The following is a 16,044-nucleotide window of genomic DNA, read 5'->3' as shown; positions in this document are numbered from 1 at the left end:
GGGCAGACGCACATTTTCAGGTTTCTCCAGAAATATTTGATTGGGTTCAAGCTCAGGCTGTGGCTGGGCCACTCAAGGACATTCACAGAGTTGTCTATAAGCCACTCTTGCTTTGTGTTTAGGTTAGGCTCTGGACCTGGGGCCTGTACCATGAAGCCGGTTTAGCTGGCTAGCCAGGTAAGTTTCAGTTTAGTTTGCCCCAACTCTGGGTTTTAGGTACCATGAAGGTAGCTCGGCTTTAAGCGTTGTTTGTTGCCATGGTATCTTATGCTGCACGGCTAACCTGCTCCGGGGCAGGTTATGTTCTGGATTCGAGATCTCAGACTGAAATTCGACCAATCAGCTGTGATCAAAGAAACATATAGGTGACGTCACATATCCCAGTGTCTGTTGCAATGGCTTCACCTTTTCTACCAAATCCTGTGGACATCTCCGCACAAATTGTTAGACGAGCACTTCAGAGAAAGAGTTTTAGGGACAGACAAAATCCCTAGATTTTCCTGATACTTACTTGTATGAAAGATACAGATTCTCCGCGGAAGGAATCTCTTATATTTGCGAACTTCTTGAGCCGCACATATCAAATGTGACACGTCAAGTCATGCTCTTACTGTACCGCAAATGGTATGCATTGCGTTGCGTTTTTGCAAGCGATGCGTACTTGTATGCGGTCGGTGATGCAGAGAACCTTGGGAAAACACGGTTTGTCGAACCATTCGCAAGGTGGTCCTCGCACTGCAGGGTACATGAATAGCTTCATAGTGTTCCCTGGACATTTATCGACCATGTCCATAAAAGAGGGCTTTTATAAAATTGCCGGTAAGACTGATAGGGTGACACTACATGAACAGATTTACTTTTATACATTCACTTTTTTCTCCCCAGAAAGCAGATTTCACTTAGAACACTTAAATTATACAATACAGTACATGTTAATATTATTCTAAATCTTTTAACAAATATATTAATCTTATGATAGGATTCCCTAGAGTCATAGGAGCAATAGACTGCACACATGTTGCACTCTCCACAGCTCTTGGAGAACATGAGGCAGATTATGTGAATAGAAAGTCCTTTCACAGCCTCAATGTTCAGGTAGGTGTACTATAGGTGTACTACTATTCAAGATGACTTATTTTCAGTGAGATGAATCATTAACACATGACAATGATGTACTGTACATTTAATCTTCAGATAACTTGTGATCATGAATGCATGATCACAAGCTTGGATGCCAAATGGCCTGGCTCAGTGCATGACTCACGAATTTTCCGTGAGTCTGTGTTGTGTCAGCGCTTTGAGGAAGGCAAGTTACAGTACAAAACACTTTAAAGTGTTCTTTTTAATTGACAAAGCAAAACTTATACAATTTTCCCCTTTTCTGTTCTGTGACAGGGCTTTTTGATGGCCTGTTGGTAGGAGACAGGGGTTATGCATGCCAGAGATTTTTACTAACCCCCTATCCTGACCCTCAGACAAGGCCACAAAACAGGTTCAATGTGGCCCTCAGTAAAACCAGGGTCAAGATCGAGATGACCTTTGGCATCCTAAAGGCACGTTTCAACTGCCTTCGGCGGTTAAGGGTGTCACCAGAGCGGGCATCACAGATAGTGGCTGCATGTGCCATTCTGCACAATATAGCCACTATCAGAAAGGAGCAAGCACCACCACTAAACCAGCTTCTCCCCGATGAAATTGACCCAATCACACTTGACCACCCAGCTGGCACAGCTGTCAGAGATGCAGTCACCATACAATATTTTACTTAATAAAAGTAAATTGAAACTGCAGATAGGTCTCAAATGGTTTTATTGTTGATGTGGCTAAGGAGGGAGAAAGAGAGAAAGATGCATTAATAAGTATTGAGTGTTCATACTAATGTGTTGCCTGTTTTAGCAAGTTCACATACTGAGATCTGTTTTTCCAGCTGTTTGATCTCCAATTTAATTTTTTTAATTTGGAGGCTCCTCAGCTCACAGTCCAGCTCCTTTAGTGTGCAGTCCAATTCTAGGCTCCTTTTGTAAAGGGCCTGACTGAGTCAGTTTCCACCTGAAACATAATTCCACCACAAACAGTCATTACAAGTCTTAAGGTAAATCAAATGACAAAAGGCATGACTTAATACAGGCACAGGACTGGCTGTAATTTATGTCAAGGGTTTAAAGCAGTACCTTGTTCACATTCCTTCTGAAGCCCATTGAGGTAGAGGCGTCAGTTTGTGGGGTAGGTTGTGAAAAATCCTACAATAAAAGATAAGGGCCAGTCACATTGGTGTGACATTAAAATGTGCGCCATTAAAAAAACAAAAAACAATGCATTCACCTCAGCAATGGTTTCAGAACACACAGAGAGGGTGTCTTCGTCATTTGCGTCACCCTAATAAATAAAAGTAGGCCAATGTAAAGCGTAACTGTTGTAAAGCATATTCATAGTGTTCTGTCTGCTGCAAGCTCACCTCTGTGTGGGAGACTGTGTGAATGTGTTCCGGCTTCAACAGGGACACTGTATTTCCCTCTACTGCAGAACATACAGTCAGCCACATGTACAACTTTTAAAAGGTAGTAATGCATTGCACACATACCCAGTGTCACTTGCTTAGAGGAGCCAGCACCAGGGTCAGATTGTACAGCACCTGTAATACCATCCATAATCGGCCGCCTTATTGCTACTCAGAGCCAGCTCCTCTGCCACAGTGTATTCTGGGGAGGTGGCCTCCCCAGTTTTCGAAGGTCACACTTTTTCTGTTTGCTGCAAAAAGTTTTTGTGAAAATGTTCACGAAAGTAATAAAAGGTTATGGTAAATACTCACCACTTTGAATGATATTTTTATATTTTGTCTTTATCTGCTGCCAAGAACGTTTGTAGTTGGGGTTGCATCTAAAAATCAATGAATAGCCTATTAATCTATATGACGTAGGCCTAATATACAGTCACATTTTTATACACAAACCTTTATACATACAGTATACATATATACACATTTTAATTTAAGCATTAATACATTTTTAAAATAAAACTAACTGTTAACATACGTCTAACGCACAGTGAAGTAACATGAGTAACTTGAACAACTAACGGAATTAACATTAGATTAATAAATGCTGAAAAACTATCGTTCATTGTCAATTCATGTTAGCTGCATTACGTTCTCTAAACAAATACAACCTTATTGTAAAGGCATCATATACACGCGCGCGCACACACATACATCATTTTTAATTAATATTGAACGTATATTTGTTTAATTTACGCATTAACGCAATCAGCGATCTTTTTCCAACACTCTTCTCTTGCTTTGGCAGCAGATACAGTATTACTGCGTGCTCGAAACACATGTTTATATTCTTCATACTTTTGAATAATTATTTCTTGCTCCTCCGCAGAAAAATATACAGCTCTCGCTCTATCCATATTGAACGCGATTGGTTGTTCGGTGCCGACGTCACTCTTTTATGTGCACGCGCCCGTGGAGTAATCATAGCTTAAGGATCAAAGCCCGAGTTGACAGAGAAAGTTGATGAGCTGCTTCATGGTACCAATTAAGCCTGATTGCATCGGTTTGGTTTTGTCAACTCAAAACTAATCCTGTAACCCGGAGTTTGTTTAGCCACCATCATGGTACAGGCCCCTGGTTTTCATTAAGGCTCTCTCAATATTTTGGTGCATTGAGCTTTTCTTCAACTCTGACGAGTCCCTCAGTCCTTGCCGCTGAAAAACAGCCCCACAGCAGAGCTGGTTTCCTTCAAATATGATGTATGGAATTGAGGTTCATCAGACCAAAGAATCTTGTTTCTCAAAGTCTGAGGGTCCTTAAGGTGCTTTTTTTTTGCAAATTCCAAGTGTGTTTTCATGCGTGTTCCCTGAGGAGAGGACTTCATGGCTTGGTTTGTGCTCGGACATGCACTGTTAACTGTGGGACCTTATATAGACAGGTGTGTGCCTTTCCAACTCATGTCCAATCAACTGAATTTACCACAGGTGGACTCCAATCAAGTTGTAGAAGCATCTCAAGGATGATCAGTGGAAACAGGATGCACCTGAGCTCAATTTTTGAGCGTCATGGCAAAAGCTGTGAATACTTATGTACATGCAATTTTTTCGTTTTCATTTTTAATAAATTTCAAACAAACTTCTTTCACGTTGTCATTATAGGGTATTGTTTTTAGAATTGTGAGGAAAATAATGAATTTAATCCATTTTGGAATAAGGCTGTAAAATAAAGTGTGGAAAAAGTGAAGCACTGTGAATACTTTCCGGATGCACTGTAATTAGCAAAATGATTCAATTAAAAATTATTCTGCTGGTCAAAAGCATGTACATGCAATGAAAGGCCTGAAATTGTTGTTGTACAGCACTCAAAAAAAAAAAAAAAAATTAGACCCAATTCTTAAGATTTATGTATTTCAATTGCATATAAAAATTCCCATCCATTTTGATTACATATTTTTAACAAAATAATGAACTTTATGTGATGCAAATTTTCCTACCTTATGTAAATGAAAGAAGTAATAAGATTTATGTAATAGTACCAATAAATCAAATTTGTTTTAAATGCATAAGAAACATGTATAATGTATTATTAGGTAATTAACCCAATGCACTTAAAATGCATCACATTTACATAATTTTTATCAGTAAACCCAATGTATTTTCTATATTTAATCTTACCCCACCCAATCACACTGTGCTACAACAAAATCTAACTACAACACACACAAAAAAAAAATCCAGGGTGGAAAGACCACCCTGTTACATTATATAAATGTTTTAATACTTCAAAGCATTTGGCTATATATGAGCTAGCAAGACATATTACACAGTGCAACAACAAAAATCAAAAAGTGCGTTCATATTTACATGCACATTAAGGTTAAACACTATTTTCAAACATTTTTGCCACAATCAACCGTACTGCAGAAATAAATGCAAACTACAACAACAATTTTAAATAATTGAAAAAATAATTTTAATTCTGTTAAAAACATTTTTAACAGAGTACAGAAATAAGATCAGTTTCCTCAAGAACTGTGCAAAAAAGGCAGACAGATACAAGAGGTAAATCGATGATAACAGTACTGCTTACGTTTCACTAACACAAATCTGTGACATGCAATAATTTATAACAATAGGATAACTGTCCGAAAAAAAATGCCATAAGGCTCAGGGGTGGAGTGGCTCTGCACCACCACACTTTCCATGCATATTTAATTACATGTTAGGAGTACATGAGTACGAAAAGAACATTCTACATCTACATTTTAAACTTTAACACTTAAATTGACTCAAGTACAAAAAAATTACATCTCAAAAATTACATTTCAGTTGTCATTACTTAGAGTTCTTTGGTGACAGCTTGGTTGTCTCCAGGATTCTCTTCAAACGTGCACTTGAGCACTGTTGCATAGCATCAGTTAAGCACATGAATCAGTCCAAAAAGCATCAAACACCAAAGAGTGACACTGCAGAACTTCCACACCAACATCCGTAGGTTGGTCTCCAGGACCAACACCAGCACCCTCTGAACGAAAGATGTACATGCCCACTGTTGTCTGTGCAATTCCAGACTCAGCCTCTGCACTTTCACAGTCCTGGAGGATAAACAAAGAGAATGAGTAGTGTTCCAATGCCAGTCACAGTGTCATATTTACAAATTTTAAGGGCACATTGTTCACAAAAAAAAAAAAAAATCACCATTTGGATTTAAATAAGCAAATACTGAAGAGTCTAGGAATTGGATGACTGCAACAGTTATTTTTATGTTTCTGGCTTGTTGTATGTTTGGCAATAATTATTTTAACCCAAACTGATGCAGTGTGTAGCTTTTCATTTCTTAAAAACAACCATGTCGGAGGATATACCAATGTACACATTTCAGCATGACAATAACAAAATTCATCAGGCTCAATTTGTGAAATAGTGGTTCAGTGAGCACGAGGAATCATTTTCATGCATGAATTGATCAACAGTCCTGAGCTTAACTCCACTGAAAGTGTGCTGGAGTTGACTTTACAGAGTGGCTAGACTCTCCCATTGTCAATACAAGATACAGGCCAAAAATAAATGCAACTCTTGATGGAAAAAAAAAAGTTGCATAATGTTGTTTAAACAATGCCACAACAAAGCACAATGTTATGAAAGCTATAGGTGGTCCAATGAAATATTAGAGTGTGCAACTCCTTTTTGGACAGGCTATGTAAAGTCGACTCCAGCACATCCTAAAGACTTTCAGTAGGGATTAGGTCAGGACTCTCTGGTGGACAATCTTTCACAGTTTGAGCCTGATGAATCTGGACATTGTTATCCTGAATACAGACAAGGGTACGACTTCCGACCTGGTTGTTTGAGAAATAAAAGGCTACACACTGCAGCAGTTAGGGCTAAAAGAAAGTAATGGAGTCAATCCTTAAATATCAAGTATTTACTCATTTAAACCCAGACAGCAACCTTTTTTGGCCTGGCAGTATAAAATAAGAATTACATGTATAGCCAGTTATTTTGAACTATATTACCTTAAGGAGAAGATAATTCTAATGGAACTGGACACAGCCAAGCGGCTCGATATCACTTGCACTGCATAAAAATAAATACATTAAAAAAACATTAAGCATGAGTACATTTTACAAGAAAACACCATTTCAGTATTTTACAAAATGTCATATTTTTAAAATATATTAATCAATCCATCTTTGTAATTATTTGTACTTAAACTTTACTCTGCATTGCCATTTGTAGCAGCAGCAAATGTGCTATTATTTCTCAAATTAACTGTAGAGAACAAGCATGTTAAGAAAATTGTTTTGACTGAACTTGTAAAACAATTACCAATACTCAAGTTACCTCTACTAAGAGATAGTGAGTTTTATCAAATCAAAAATGAGCTAATTTGCTGCATACTACACACACATGGGCAAAGTGAGAATGTGATGCCAATAAGAAAATTAACATAACTATCAATGTAAATATATCCATAAAACATTTATAATGTAAAAAGAGCAGGTTGACATACACTTACCACATATTCTTTAATGAGTGTCACCATGTCTTCATTGAGGTAGATACTTGGGCTCCTCGGGATGTAATTGCACAAATACATTTCTAATTATATAATTTTTCATTTTTCTATAACATTTAAAAAGTGGATGTCATTACTTTTTTTTTATTATTATTATTGTTTTTTTTTTTTTAATACTAGTTTATATTAATACATATTGAAGAACAGGTTAAGTAAATATAATGAATGTCATCTAGTGCATATATTTAGCAAAACTATTCTTTTTATTTATTTATTTTCTCTAGTTAAGTAACAAGTTTAGAATTTATACTCAGGCAATGGCTTTTCTGTGACATTGTTTACAAGCTGTTTATTTGACGTCTTGAAACTCTGACTGAGCGATTACATGAGATGTGATTCTGTTTCTTTCAACACATTCTGATGATCGTTCATGTTTATTTGCTGTGGTAACGAAGTAAAGAGGAAGAGATGATCGGTTCATGCGAGTTCTTCACTGCTGAGGCGCTAAAATGATCTTTCACGTTATATTTAACACCAAAACTGTATTTACTGTTTAACTTTAGTGGTACTATTGACAGAATCTGAAATCTGACACTTTGTATATCACATCACAATTGTTACTTAAGTAACAAAACTTTATTTATTGTGTTTCATCAAGTGAAAGCAGCATCTATCGATTCTTAGAATTTACAATGAGGTCACTGTCACAATGAGAAATGATTAAACCCAGCCCTAATTAGTTACCATTGGCTAGCTAGTGAAATAAACAATAGTCCGTGCATTGATATTAGTGTAATACGATATCAACCGCACTAATAATACATGTATATACAATGAAATATGTAAAATAATATACACTGAATACAGATAAGATATATCTTACCTTGCAAATAGATTATGATCCAAGCTGCTCCAATGTAAAATGGTGAGGAGATTCAGAAGAATGCTTCTTCTAGCGCTGCTTTTTTTTTAAATTTGCACGTGCATTACCAAAGCCGCTTTAGACACGTCAGTGTGCAGTACCGCTGTCATGAAAAATGGAGTCCCCCCTCGAAATCGGGTCCCCGAGTGATCCCATTACCTAAATAAATACATAACGATATTAATGTAAAAACGTATGGCTTACTATATAGTGCATAATAGAACAAAATAGTGCATAATGTAATGTTAAATGTAATTTCTTACACTTGATTAACTGCTAATTAATACATAAAAGTAATAATATCCTTTTAGGTGAAAAAAATGAAAATCATTAATTAGTTTTATTAATAAAATAAAACATTTAACACTTAATTTGTCCAAAAACCAGTCAGTATCTGGTGTGCCCACCGTTTTCCTCACGCAGTGCAACACATCTCCTTCGCATAGAGTTGATCAGGTTGTTGATTGTGGCCTGTGGAATGTTGGTCCACTCCTCTTCAATGGCTGTGTGAAGTTGCTGGATATTGGCAGGGACTGGAACACGCTGTCATATACGCCGATCCAGAGCATCCCAAACATGCTCAATGGGTGACATGTCTGGTGAGTATGCTGCAAGACTGGGATGTTTTCAACTTCCAGGAATTGTGTACAGATCCTTGCAACATGGGGCCGTGCATTATCATGCTGCAACATGAGGTGATGGTCGTGGATGAATGGCACAACAATGGGCCTCAGGATCTCGTCACGGTATCTCTGTGCATTCAAAATGCCATCAATAAAATGCCTGTGTTCGTTGTCCATGAAATACGCCTGCCCATACCATAACCCCACCGCCACCATGGGCCACTCGATCCACAACTTTGACATCAGGAAACCACTCACCCACACGATGCCATACACTCTGTCTGCCATCTGCCCTGTACAGTGAAAACTGGGATTCATCCGTGAAGAGAACACCTCTCCAAAGTGCCAGACGCCATTGAATGTGAGCATTTGCCCACTCAAGTCGATTACAACGACGAACTGCAGTCAGGTCGAGACCCCGATGAGGATGATGAGCATGCAGATGAGCTTCCCTGAGACGGTTTCTGACAGTTTGTGCTGAAATTCTTTGGTTATGCAAACCGATTGTTCCAGGTGGCTAGTCTCAGACGATCTTGGAGGTGAAGATGATGGATGTGGAGGTCCTGGGCTGGTGTGGTTACACGTGGTCTGCGGTTGTGAGGCCGGTTGGATGTACTGCCAAATTCTCTGAAACGCCTTTGGAGACGGCTTATGGTAGATAAATGAACATTCAATTCACAAGCAACAGCTCTGGTGGACATTCCTGCAGTCAGCATGCCAATTTGCACGCTCCCTCAAAACATACAACATCTGTGGCATTGTGCTGTGTGATAAAACTGCACGTTTTAGAGTGGCTTTTTATTGTGGCCAGCCTAAGGCACACCTGTGCAATAATCATGCTGTCTAATCAGCATCTTGATATGCCACACCTGTGAGGTAGATGGATTATCTCGGCAAAGGAGAAGTGCTCACTAACACAGATTTAGACAGATTTGTGAATAATATTTGAGAGAAATAGACCTTTTGTGTACATAGAAAAAGTCAGATCTTTGAGTTCAGCTCATGAAAAATGGAGGCAAAAACAAAAGTGTTGCGTTTATAATTTTGTTCGGTGTATCATTATAACATAGTTTAAACAGCATTTATCATTACATGGTTTTGTAGGAATTGTATTCAGGCACTAAAGAGAGTACCTATTAAAAGTAATTTGAGCCAATGGGATCGCTTGGGGTCCTAAGCGGACCCGATTTCGAGGGGGGACTCGATTTCTCATGATACCGCCACCTACCAACTGGAGTTTGGTCATACGATTCCATTTGTATGTAAACCAATCTCATGCAATTTAACTAATTGGATCTGAATTGTTTCAGAGCCAGCTGTACTTAAACCCTATTCATAATTTTTAACTGATTAAATCTAATAGTTTTGACAGTTAACAGATTTATATTGATTCTAAGTAATCGGAGTATACATACATTTAAAAAAAAAAATATATATATATATATATTATTTAAATAAAATCAAATAGATGCAAATACTTAATAAAAAATTGTGCCAAGAATAATTTTTTTTGTTTATATGAAAACCCTGTCTCTGAGGAGTGTGTGGTATCGTCCTGTACACGACAGGGCTGAGGGAGTAATTCTCAGGATCTTTTCTCGAATGTGACATCATCTGAGCGAACGCGCTTCAATAATTTAAAGCAGCACTGCTGTCTCTGTTCTATCAGAGAGATATTTGGTGTTCTGGGTAAATAATTGATTCTGCACTGACTGTTGCTCCTAGCAAGCCGATCTTACAAGGCCGTGGATGTATGCGTTTTTTAATCTTTGTATGTATCGTGCTTTAGCATCTGATATCATGCTAGCTTGTTTAATGGAGCTAATGAGAATAGTAGAGTTTTAAGACTCAAAGTGTGGATATTTGTGCATAATCATTGCACACGTGTCCATGTATGTGCCAGAAAGCATTGGAAATAAATTTGAATTGCAGTAAAAAATAAAAAAAAACAAGATGCAGGGTTGTGACTTGATTTTTATGATTAGTTTTTTTTATGAAGATTCAGAATGAATTACCCATAAACATATTTGCTGCATTTCAAAACCTAGTAAGCTTACTAAGGCAGCATCCTTATTCCTTACAGTCATGTAAGATTTAATATGTTGCTAAGCTAAATGTGTGACACTGAGGCCCTGTCCCAAATCGCACCCTAAACCCTCACGGTCTTTCTCTGAGTCCGCACTTTCATGATGTAATGCCGTTTGGAGCTTGCCTTAGTGTGGGCTCGGCAGAAGTGCGCATAGTGGCCGCAAAGGGGGCACTCACAGGCACCCTTCTGAAAGCTAAAATGAAGAAATGGGACACCCTATGGTCTTGTGGACTTAATGGACACAATATAAGACTTAAATTACATTAGTGTGCCATTTGGGACTGGGCCTAAAATGTGTAAAAAAACAAAACAAAAAAAGACATGCATACACAGTTATTGGGTAAAATAGTTTGTAATCACACCTAACTATTGTGTTGACACTTAGTTATTAACTTTTTTTTTTTTTTAGTTTTGGTGTGTGTTTTTTGCCTTTTTAATGTGCTTTCGTTTTTAGTTTTGGTGTTTTTTCCCCCCTTTTGTTTTGTTGGGTTTTTTGTCTTGTGTTTTGTTTTCGTGTGTTATGTTTTTGCCTTTTTGTTTCATTGTTTTGTTTTTTTAGTTTGTTTTATTTTGATTTGTTTTTATTTTAATTATTTATTTATTTTTGTTTTGTCTTTTTGTTTGGTATTTATTTTTGTATTGTTTTTTGTGTTGTTTTTAGATTTATTTTGGTGTTTTTATTTATTTATTTATTATACGCTTTCCATGGTAGAACAACATTTCTCAGCCATTTTGTTAATCTGCTGATTCTTCCTTTTCTTTCTTTTTTCTATTCAAATACCTGTAGATTAATATGGAGCCATTTCTTAAAATTGATAAATGAGAACGTATGGAAGCAGAATAATGACAATAGTTTTTGAAACATAAAGCCAATTTGTGGATTTGAATTCCACAAATCAAAAAAAGATGCATTGCAATTAACAGTGCTTGCATTTTAATGCCTTGTATTTCCAGGGCTTGCATTCTTAGGTCCTGAAATTTAACACAGTTGTTTATTTAAGCTGTGAATATTTCAATTCAAAATATTTCACACACATTTTCATAATTAAAAATTCAATAATTCATATTCACCTTCCAGAATTCACTTCCAAAATATTCAATCTGTTTAAAAATACGATGTGTAATATTCGACAGGCAAATTTCGGTCACTTTATTTCGCTTTCCAAATTCGCTGCCACAAATTTAGTGGTTAAAATTTGGCAGGAAATTCACCGTTGCACATCCGGGAACCGTAGGAATAGCAGTAGAGCACCGATGCATGATCTCCAGCTGCTGTCAGTCGCTCACCAGCAGGTGGCACAAGCGGCTGTTGATGAAACAGGCCATGTGTGGATCAAGTCATTCATTTACAAAAACTGATTTGCAGAAATGGAGCAAGCGCTAAGTAGAAGTTTTGATTAAACATGTGGAAACGCTGATTGTGTGTATGTTTAATTCAACATCTTCGCTGTTTCCCGTAGCCTACATGCAAGCAGCTTTCTCTACCACAAATAAGATTATAATGCTCTTTTACCCAACGCTGAAGTACAGAACTAACATTACATCTGAGGAAGACATATATTGCTTTCGGTTGTTTAGTTTCTGTAACTCTGTATCATGGCTTGTGTGACGCTGTGCTGTAATACTGGGGTTCCCCTCATACGTCACACTCCAGGATTCTCCAACGACGCGTAACGCGCCTCAGTGAACTAATACAGTGATAAGCCCTCAGATCTCAGAATACACTTTATTGATGATTATGCAAACTATATAAAGGCAAGCAAATAAGGTCAGAAGAAGGCAACACGATGCATTTTCATTGCTTCCCCTTACCACTGATCTATAGAGTCGACAGTCCTACAAAGATAAATACCACGATTAGTTTTAACAGTAAGCAACCACTTTATATCGACATAAAAAATGAGTTCAAAACCGCCTAGGTGTATTGTTGCTGCAAATGTAAACCAGAGAAAGCATTGACGCACCCAAGGGGCCGTCTGACAATTCCACCGACTGGGTTAAACCGTCCAATGTATTTAAATTAAAATGACTTTTAACATTTAAAATAACACACTGTCAAATTGTAAAGCTTGTATTGCTCATATGATTTACTACAGATGAGATTTTGACAATACCTCCCTTTATATATATGTACAGTAGGTTACACAATTATTTACTTATAAAAGATCCCTGGAAAGGGTTGCTAGATACAAAACTGACTTACTACAGGTTAGATATTGCCAATATCTCCCTTACGGTATGTACAGTACACAAATATATATATATATATTAAAAAAAAAAAAAAGTAATTCACCAAAAGGGTTTTTCATGTTCCACAGGTTGTAGTAAGTTGTGAAATTTTGCCAGTATCTCCCTTACTGAATGTACAATTCACAATTGACCTATCGGTAAGCCCCGCCCACCTTAGTTACTGTTGCTCCCTCAGACAAACAAACGGAGTTGCTCACTTCTTACAATGACATCAACAGTGTGAAAACCATGTCCCACGATGTTTTTGCACAGTTTTGGACACAAAAGGCCACCAAATGGGAATTAAATATTCAATGGAGGGATTTATAAAATATTTAAAAATCAATATGGTGGGTAACTCGAAGGAGGGTTTACGTTAGCTAGTTTTAGCCAGAGATACCTTGCTAAAGTACAAGATAACATTAACGTTCTGCTTGAGCAGATGAAAACTGTAACTTAATGAGTGTATGACAACCAAAAAAGAACTTTGTGAATTACAGTAATTTCTTAAGAATAATTATATACTGCATGTACAGTGAGAAAGATGTTGGCAACATTTCAACTGTAGTAAGTCAATCTGGTCACTAGTAACATTTTGGTGAATTACTGTTTTTTTTTTTCTTAAAAATATTTGTGTAGTGTACATACTTAGGGAAATTATTGTCTAAGGCGAGTTATTGGCATTATATATTTAGTCAGTTTGAGTAAATTATTCATTTCCTGTAAACATTAATTTGAATAAATGATTCAATTCCAATAATTCAATTTAAATAATTTAATAAATTATTACTTTGTTTTGTACTGTGAGGTAAATTTGCAGACGGTCCCTAAAGCAGCCTAGGCGAATATCAAACCTAAAACTATAGTGCTTGGTTTTCTATGGGAGGAAAAATAGTTTGGTGAAACTTGTTGGTTGTGGGCTCATATTCTGGGCTCATCTGCTTAAATGTACATACAGTAATATATTTTATTAATTAGATGCTGAAGTTAATCATTTATTTTCACTGAGGCAACAAACCACTTTAAGTGTTTTCTTTATGGGAAATGTTTAACGTGCGCGTTCATATCCTCATCTGTTTGCATCATCAGTAAGATCTGAGTTTGGTCTTTTAATAGGCTTGTTGGAGATGAGCAAAATCTGCGCAGAACTGATCGCCGCGAGATGCATGCCTGATTTCCTGATGCCAATCTGATTTCATGTGATTGTGTATTTAAATTATGCTTGAATATTCCCAAACACTATGACTGTGCGATCTCTGTATGAGATATGTGATTGTTGTCATATTTCTATAAAAATCTAAAATACATGTATTTATATTAAAGTAGAAATGGATGATAAATATGCCTTTCGTATTAAATAGCAAGCATCTTGTTCATCATATTTATATAAAAGCAACAGAACTGAAATTATACCACATTTATTAGCAGCACAGCACATGAGTGAGAATAACGCGATATCCGCCTTTGATCTCGTGGGTATCTGTTCCACTTCGAGAGGACAGAACTGTCCGTCTTGACTGCGCTTATTTCACTCCTCCCCTCACTGCAGCCGCCTACATTTCAGGCGAGGCGCATCTCAATCAAATCTAATAGCTGTTATTGTGTTACTACCGAGCCGTGTCATGTGTTTTCTTTAACCGATTTCTGAGGGAAACAGCGTGAAACCTTGCGCGTTCGTTCATATTCTACATCTGCTTAACTGTCGATATAGTTCGCATGATCATCAATAAAGTGTATTCTGCGATCTGAGGTCTTATATCACTGTATTAGTTCACTGAGGCGCGTTACGCGGAATCCTGGAGTGTGACGTATGAGGGGAACCCCAGTATTACAGCACAGCATCACACAAGCCATGATACAAAGTTACAGAAACTAAACAACCGAAAGCCATATATGTCTTCCTCAGATGTAATGTTAGTTCTGTACTTCAGCGTTGGGTAAAAGAGCATTATAATCTTATTTGTGGTAGAGAAAGCTGCTTGCATGTAGGCTACGGGAAACAGCGAAGATGTTGAATTAAACATATACACAATCAGCGTTTCCACATGTTTATACTGGCCCCGATAATCAAAACTTCTACTTAGCGCTTGCTCCATTTCTGCAAATCAGTTTTTGTAAATGAATGACTTGATCCACATATGGCCTGCTTTATCAACAGCCGCTTGCGCCACCTGCTGGTGAGCGGCTGACATCAGCTGAGATCATGCATCGGTGCTCTACTGCTATTCCTGCAGTTCCCGGATGTGCACCGCTGAATTTCCTGCCGAATTTTAACCACTAAATTTATGGCAGCGAATTTGGAAAGTGAAATAAAGTGACCGAAATTTGCCTGTCGAATATTATACATCGTATTTTTAAAGAGATTGAATCTTTTGGAAGTGAATTCTGGAAGGTGAATATGAATTATTGAATTTTGAATTATGAAAATGTGTGTGAAATATTTTGAATTGAAATATTCACAGCTTAAATAAACAACTGTTAAATTTCAGGACCTAAAAATGCAAGCCCTGGGAATACAAGGCATTAAAATGCAAGCACTGTTAATTGCAATGCATCTTTTTTTTCGATTTGTGGAATTCAGCATGCTTTGTTTCAAAAACTATTGTCATTATTCTGCTTCCATAAGAACGGATCCCTGCATAGTTGCAAGAGAGAGTTGGATAGAAAACGATAAAAAGAAAGGAGATAAGATGGTGCAAGGAATTTCAAATAAGATTTAGAGACCATGAACAAGAAAAAAAGTCCTCTCATTCTTTCTTGTGCCTTTCCACCACGACCCCCAGATGGGATTCAGTCGCTAAATTAACTGTGCTGTCTTTCTGCTTTTGTTTGGGCGACAGAATGCTGGCCGTGTCCAATCACCCGGGCTCCAGAGTGCGTCATCTGGATTGATGTGGCTTTTCATTATGGCATCTCCAGGTGTCAGTCCGGCATTCACAGTGTTGCCACGAAATAGCGAAATGCTCTGCGGTCCTGAAAGCAAACACGACCCAATAACAGCCAGGTGTAATAGAATGTTTCTCTGGCGCTAATTGTCTGTAGCTGTCCTCTGGAGAAGCCATCAATACCCAGGTTTTTGGTCAAACTATCCCTGATTTTTAGCAGGCATTTATTATGCATTGGTTTAATAAAGCATAAACATTTAGATCACAGTGCTTTCTTAAAGGGC

The 16,044-nt window shown here is 37.4% G+C and overlaps 1 protein-coding gene and 1 pseudogene across 4 annotated transcripts in view; both read left to right on the top strand.

The window, feature by feature from the left end:
* LOC131530056 (metabotropic glutamate receptor 7) overlaps positions 1-16,044 on the top strand; it is a 219,923-nt gene that overhangs the window by 160,492 nt on the left and 43,387 nt on the right. The window contains exon 8 of one of the 4 annotated variants that reach the window (XM_058760128.1): positions 15,716-15,879. The exons of 2 other annotated variants lie outside the window; for them this stretch is intronic. In XM_058760128.1, coding sequence (XP_058616111.1) covers positions 15,716-15,879 — 164 coding nt within the window. Of the gene's footprint in view, positions 1-15,715; positions 15,948-16,044 lie in introns of all 4 variants that reach the window. One more of the 4 variants, XM_058760129.1, reaches the window with a different exon arrangement.
* On the top strand, positions 227-5,007 carry LOC131530091 (putative nuclease HARBI1; annotated as a pseudogene).

The sequence above is a fragment of the Onychostoma macrolepis genome, chromosome 22, assembly GCF_012432095.1.
Source record: "Onychostoma macrolepis isolate SWU-2019 chromosome 22, ASM1243209v1, whole genome shotgun sequence".
NCBI classification, from domain to species: Eukaryota; Metazoa; Chordata; class Actinopteri; order Cypriniformes; family Cyprinidae; genus Onychostoma; species Onychostoma macrolepis.
This window is presented reverse-complemented; position numbering and strand designations above follow the sequence as displayed.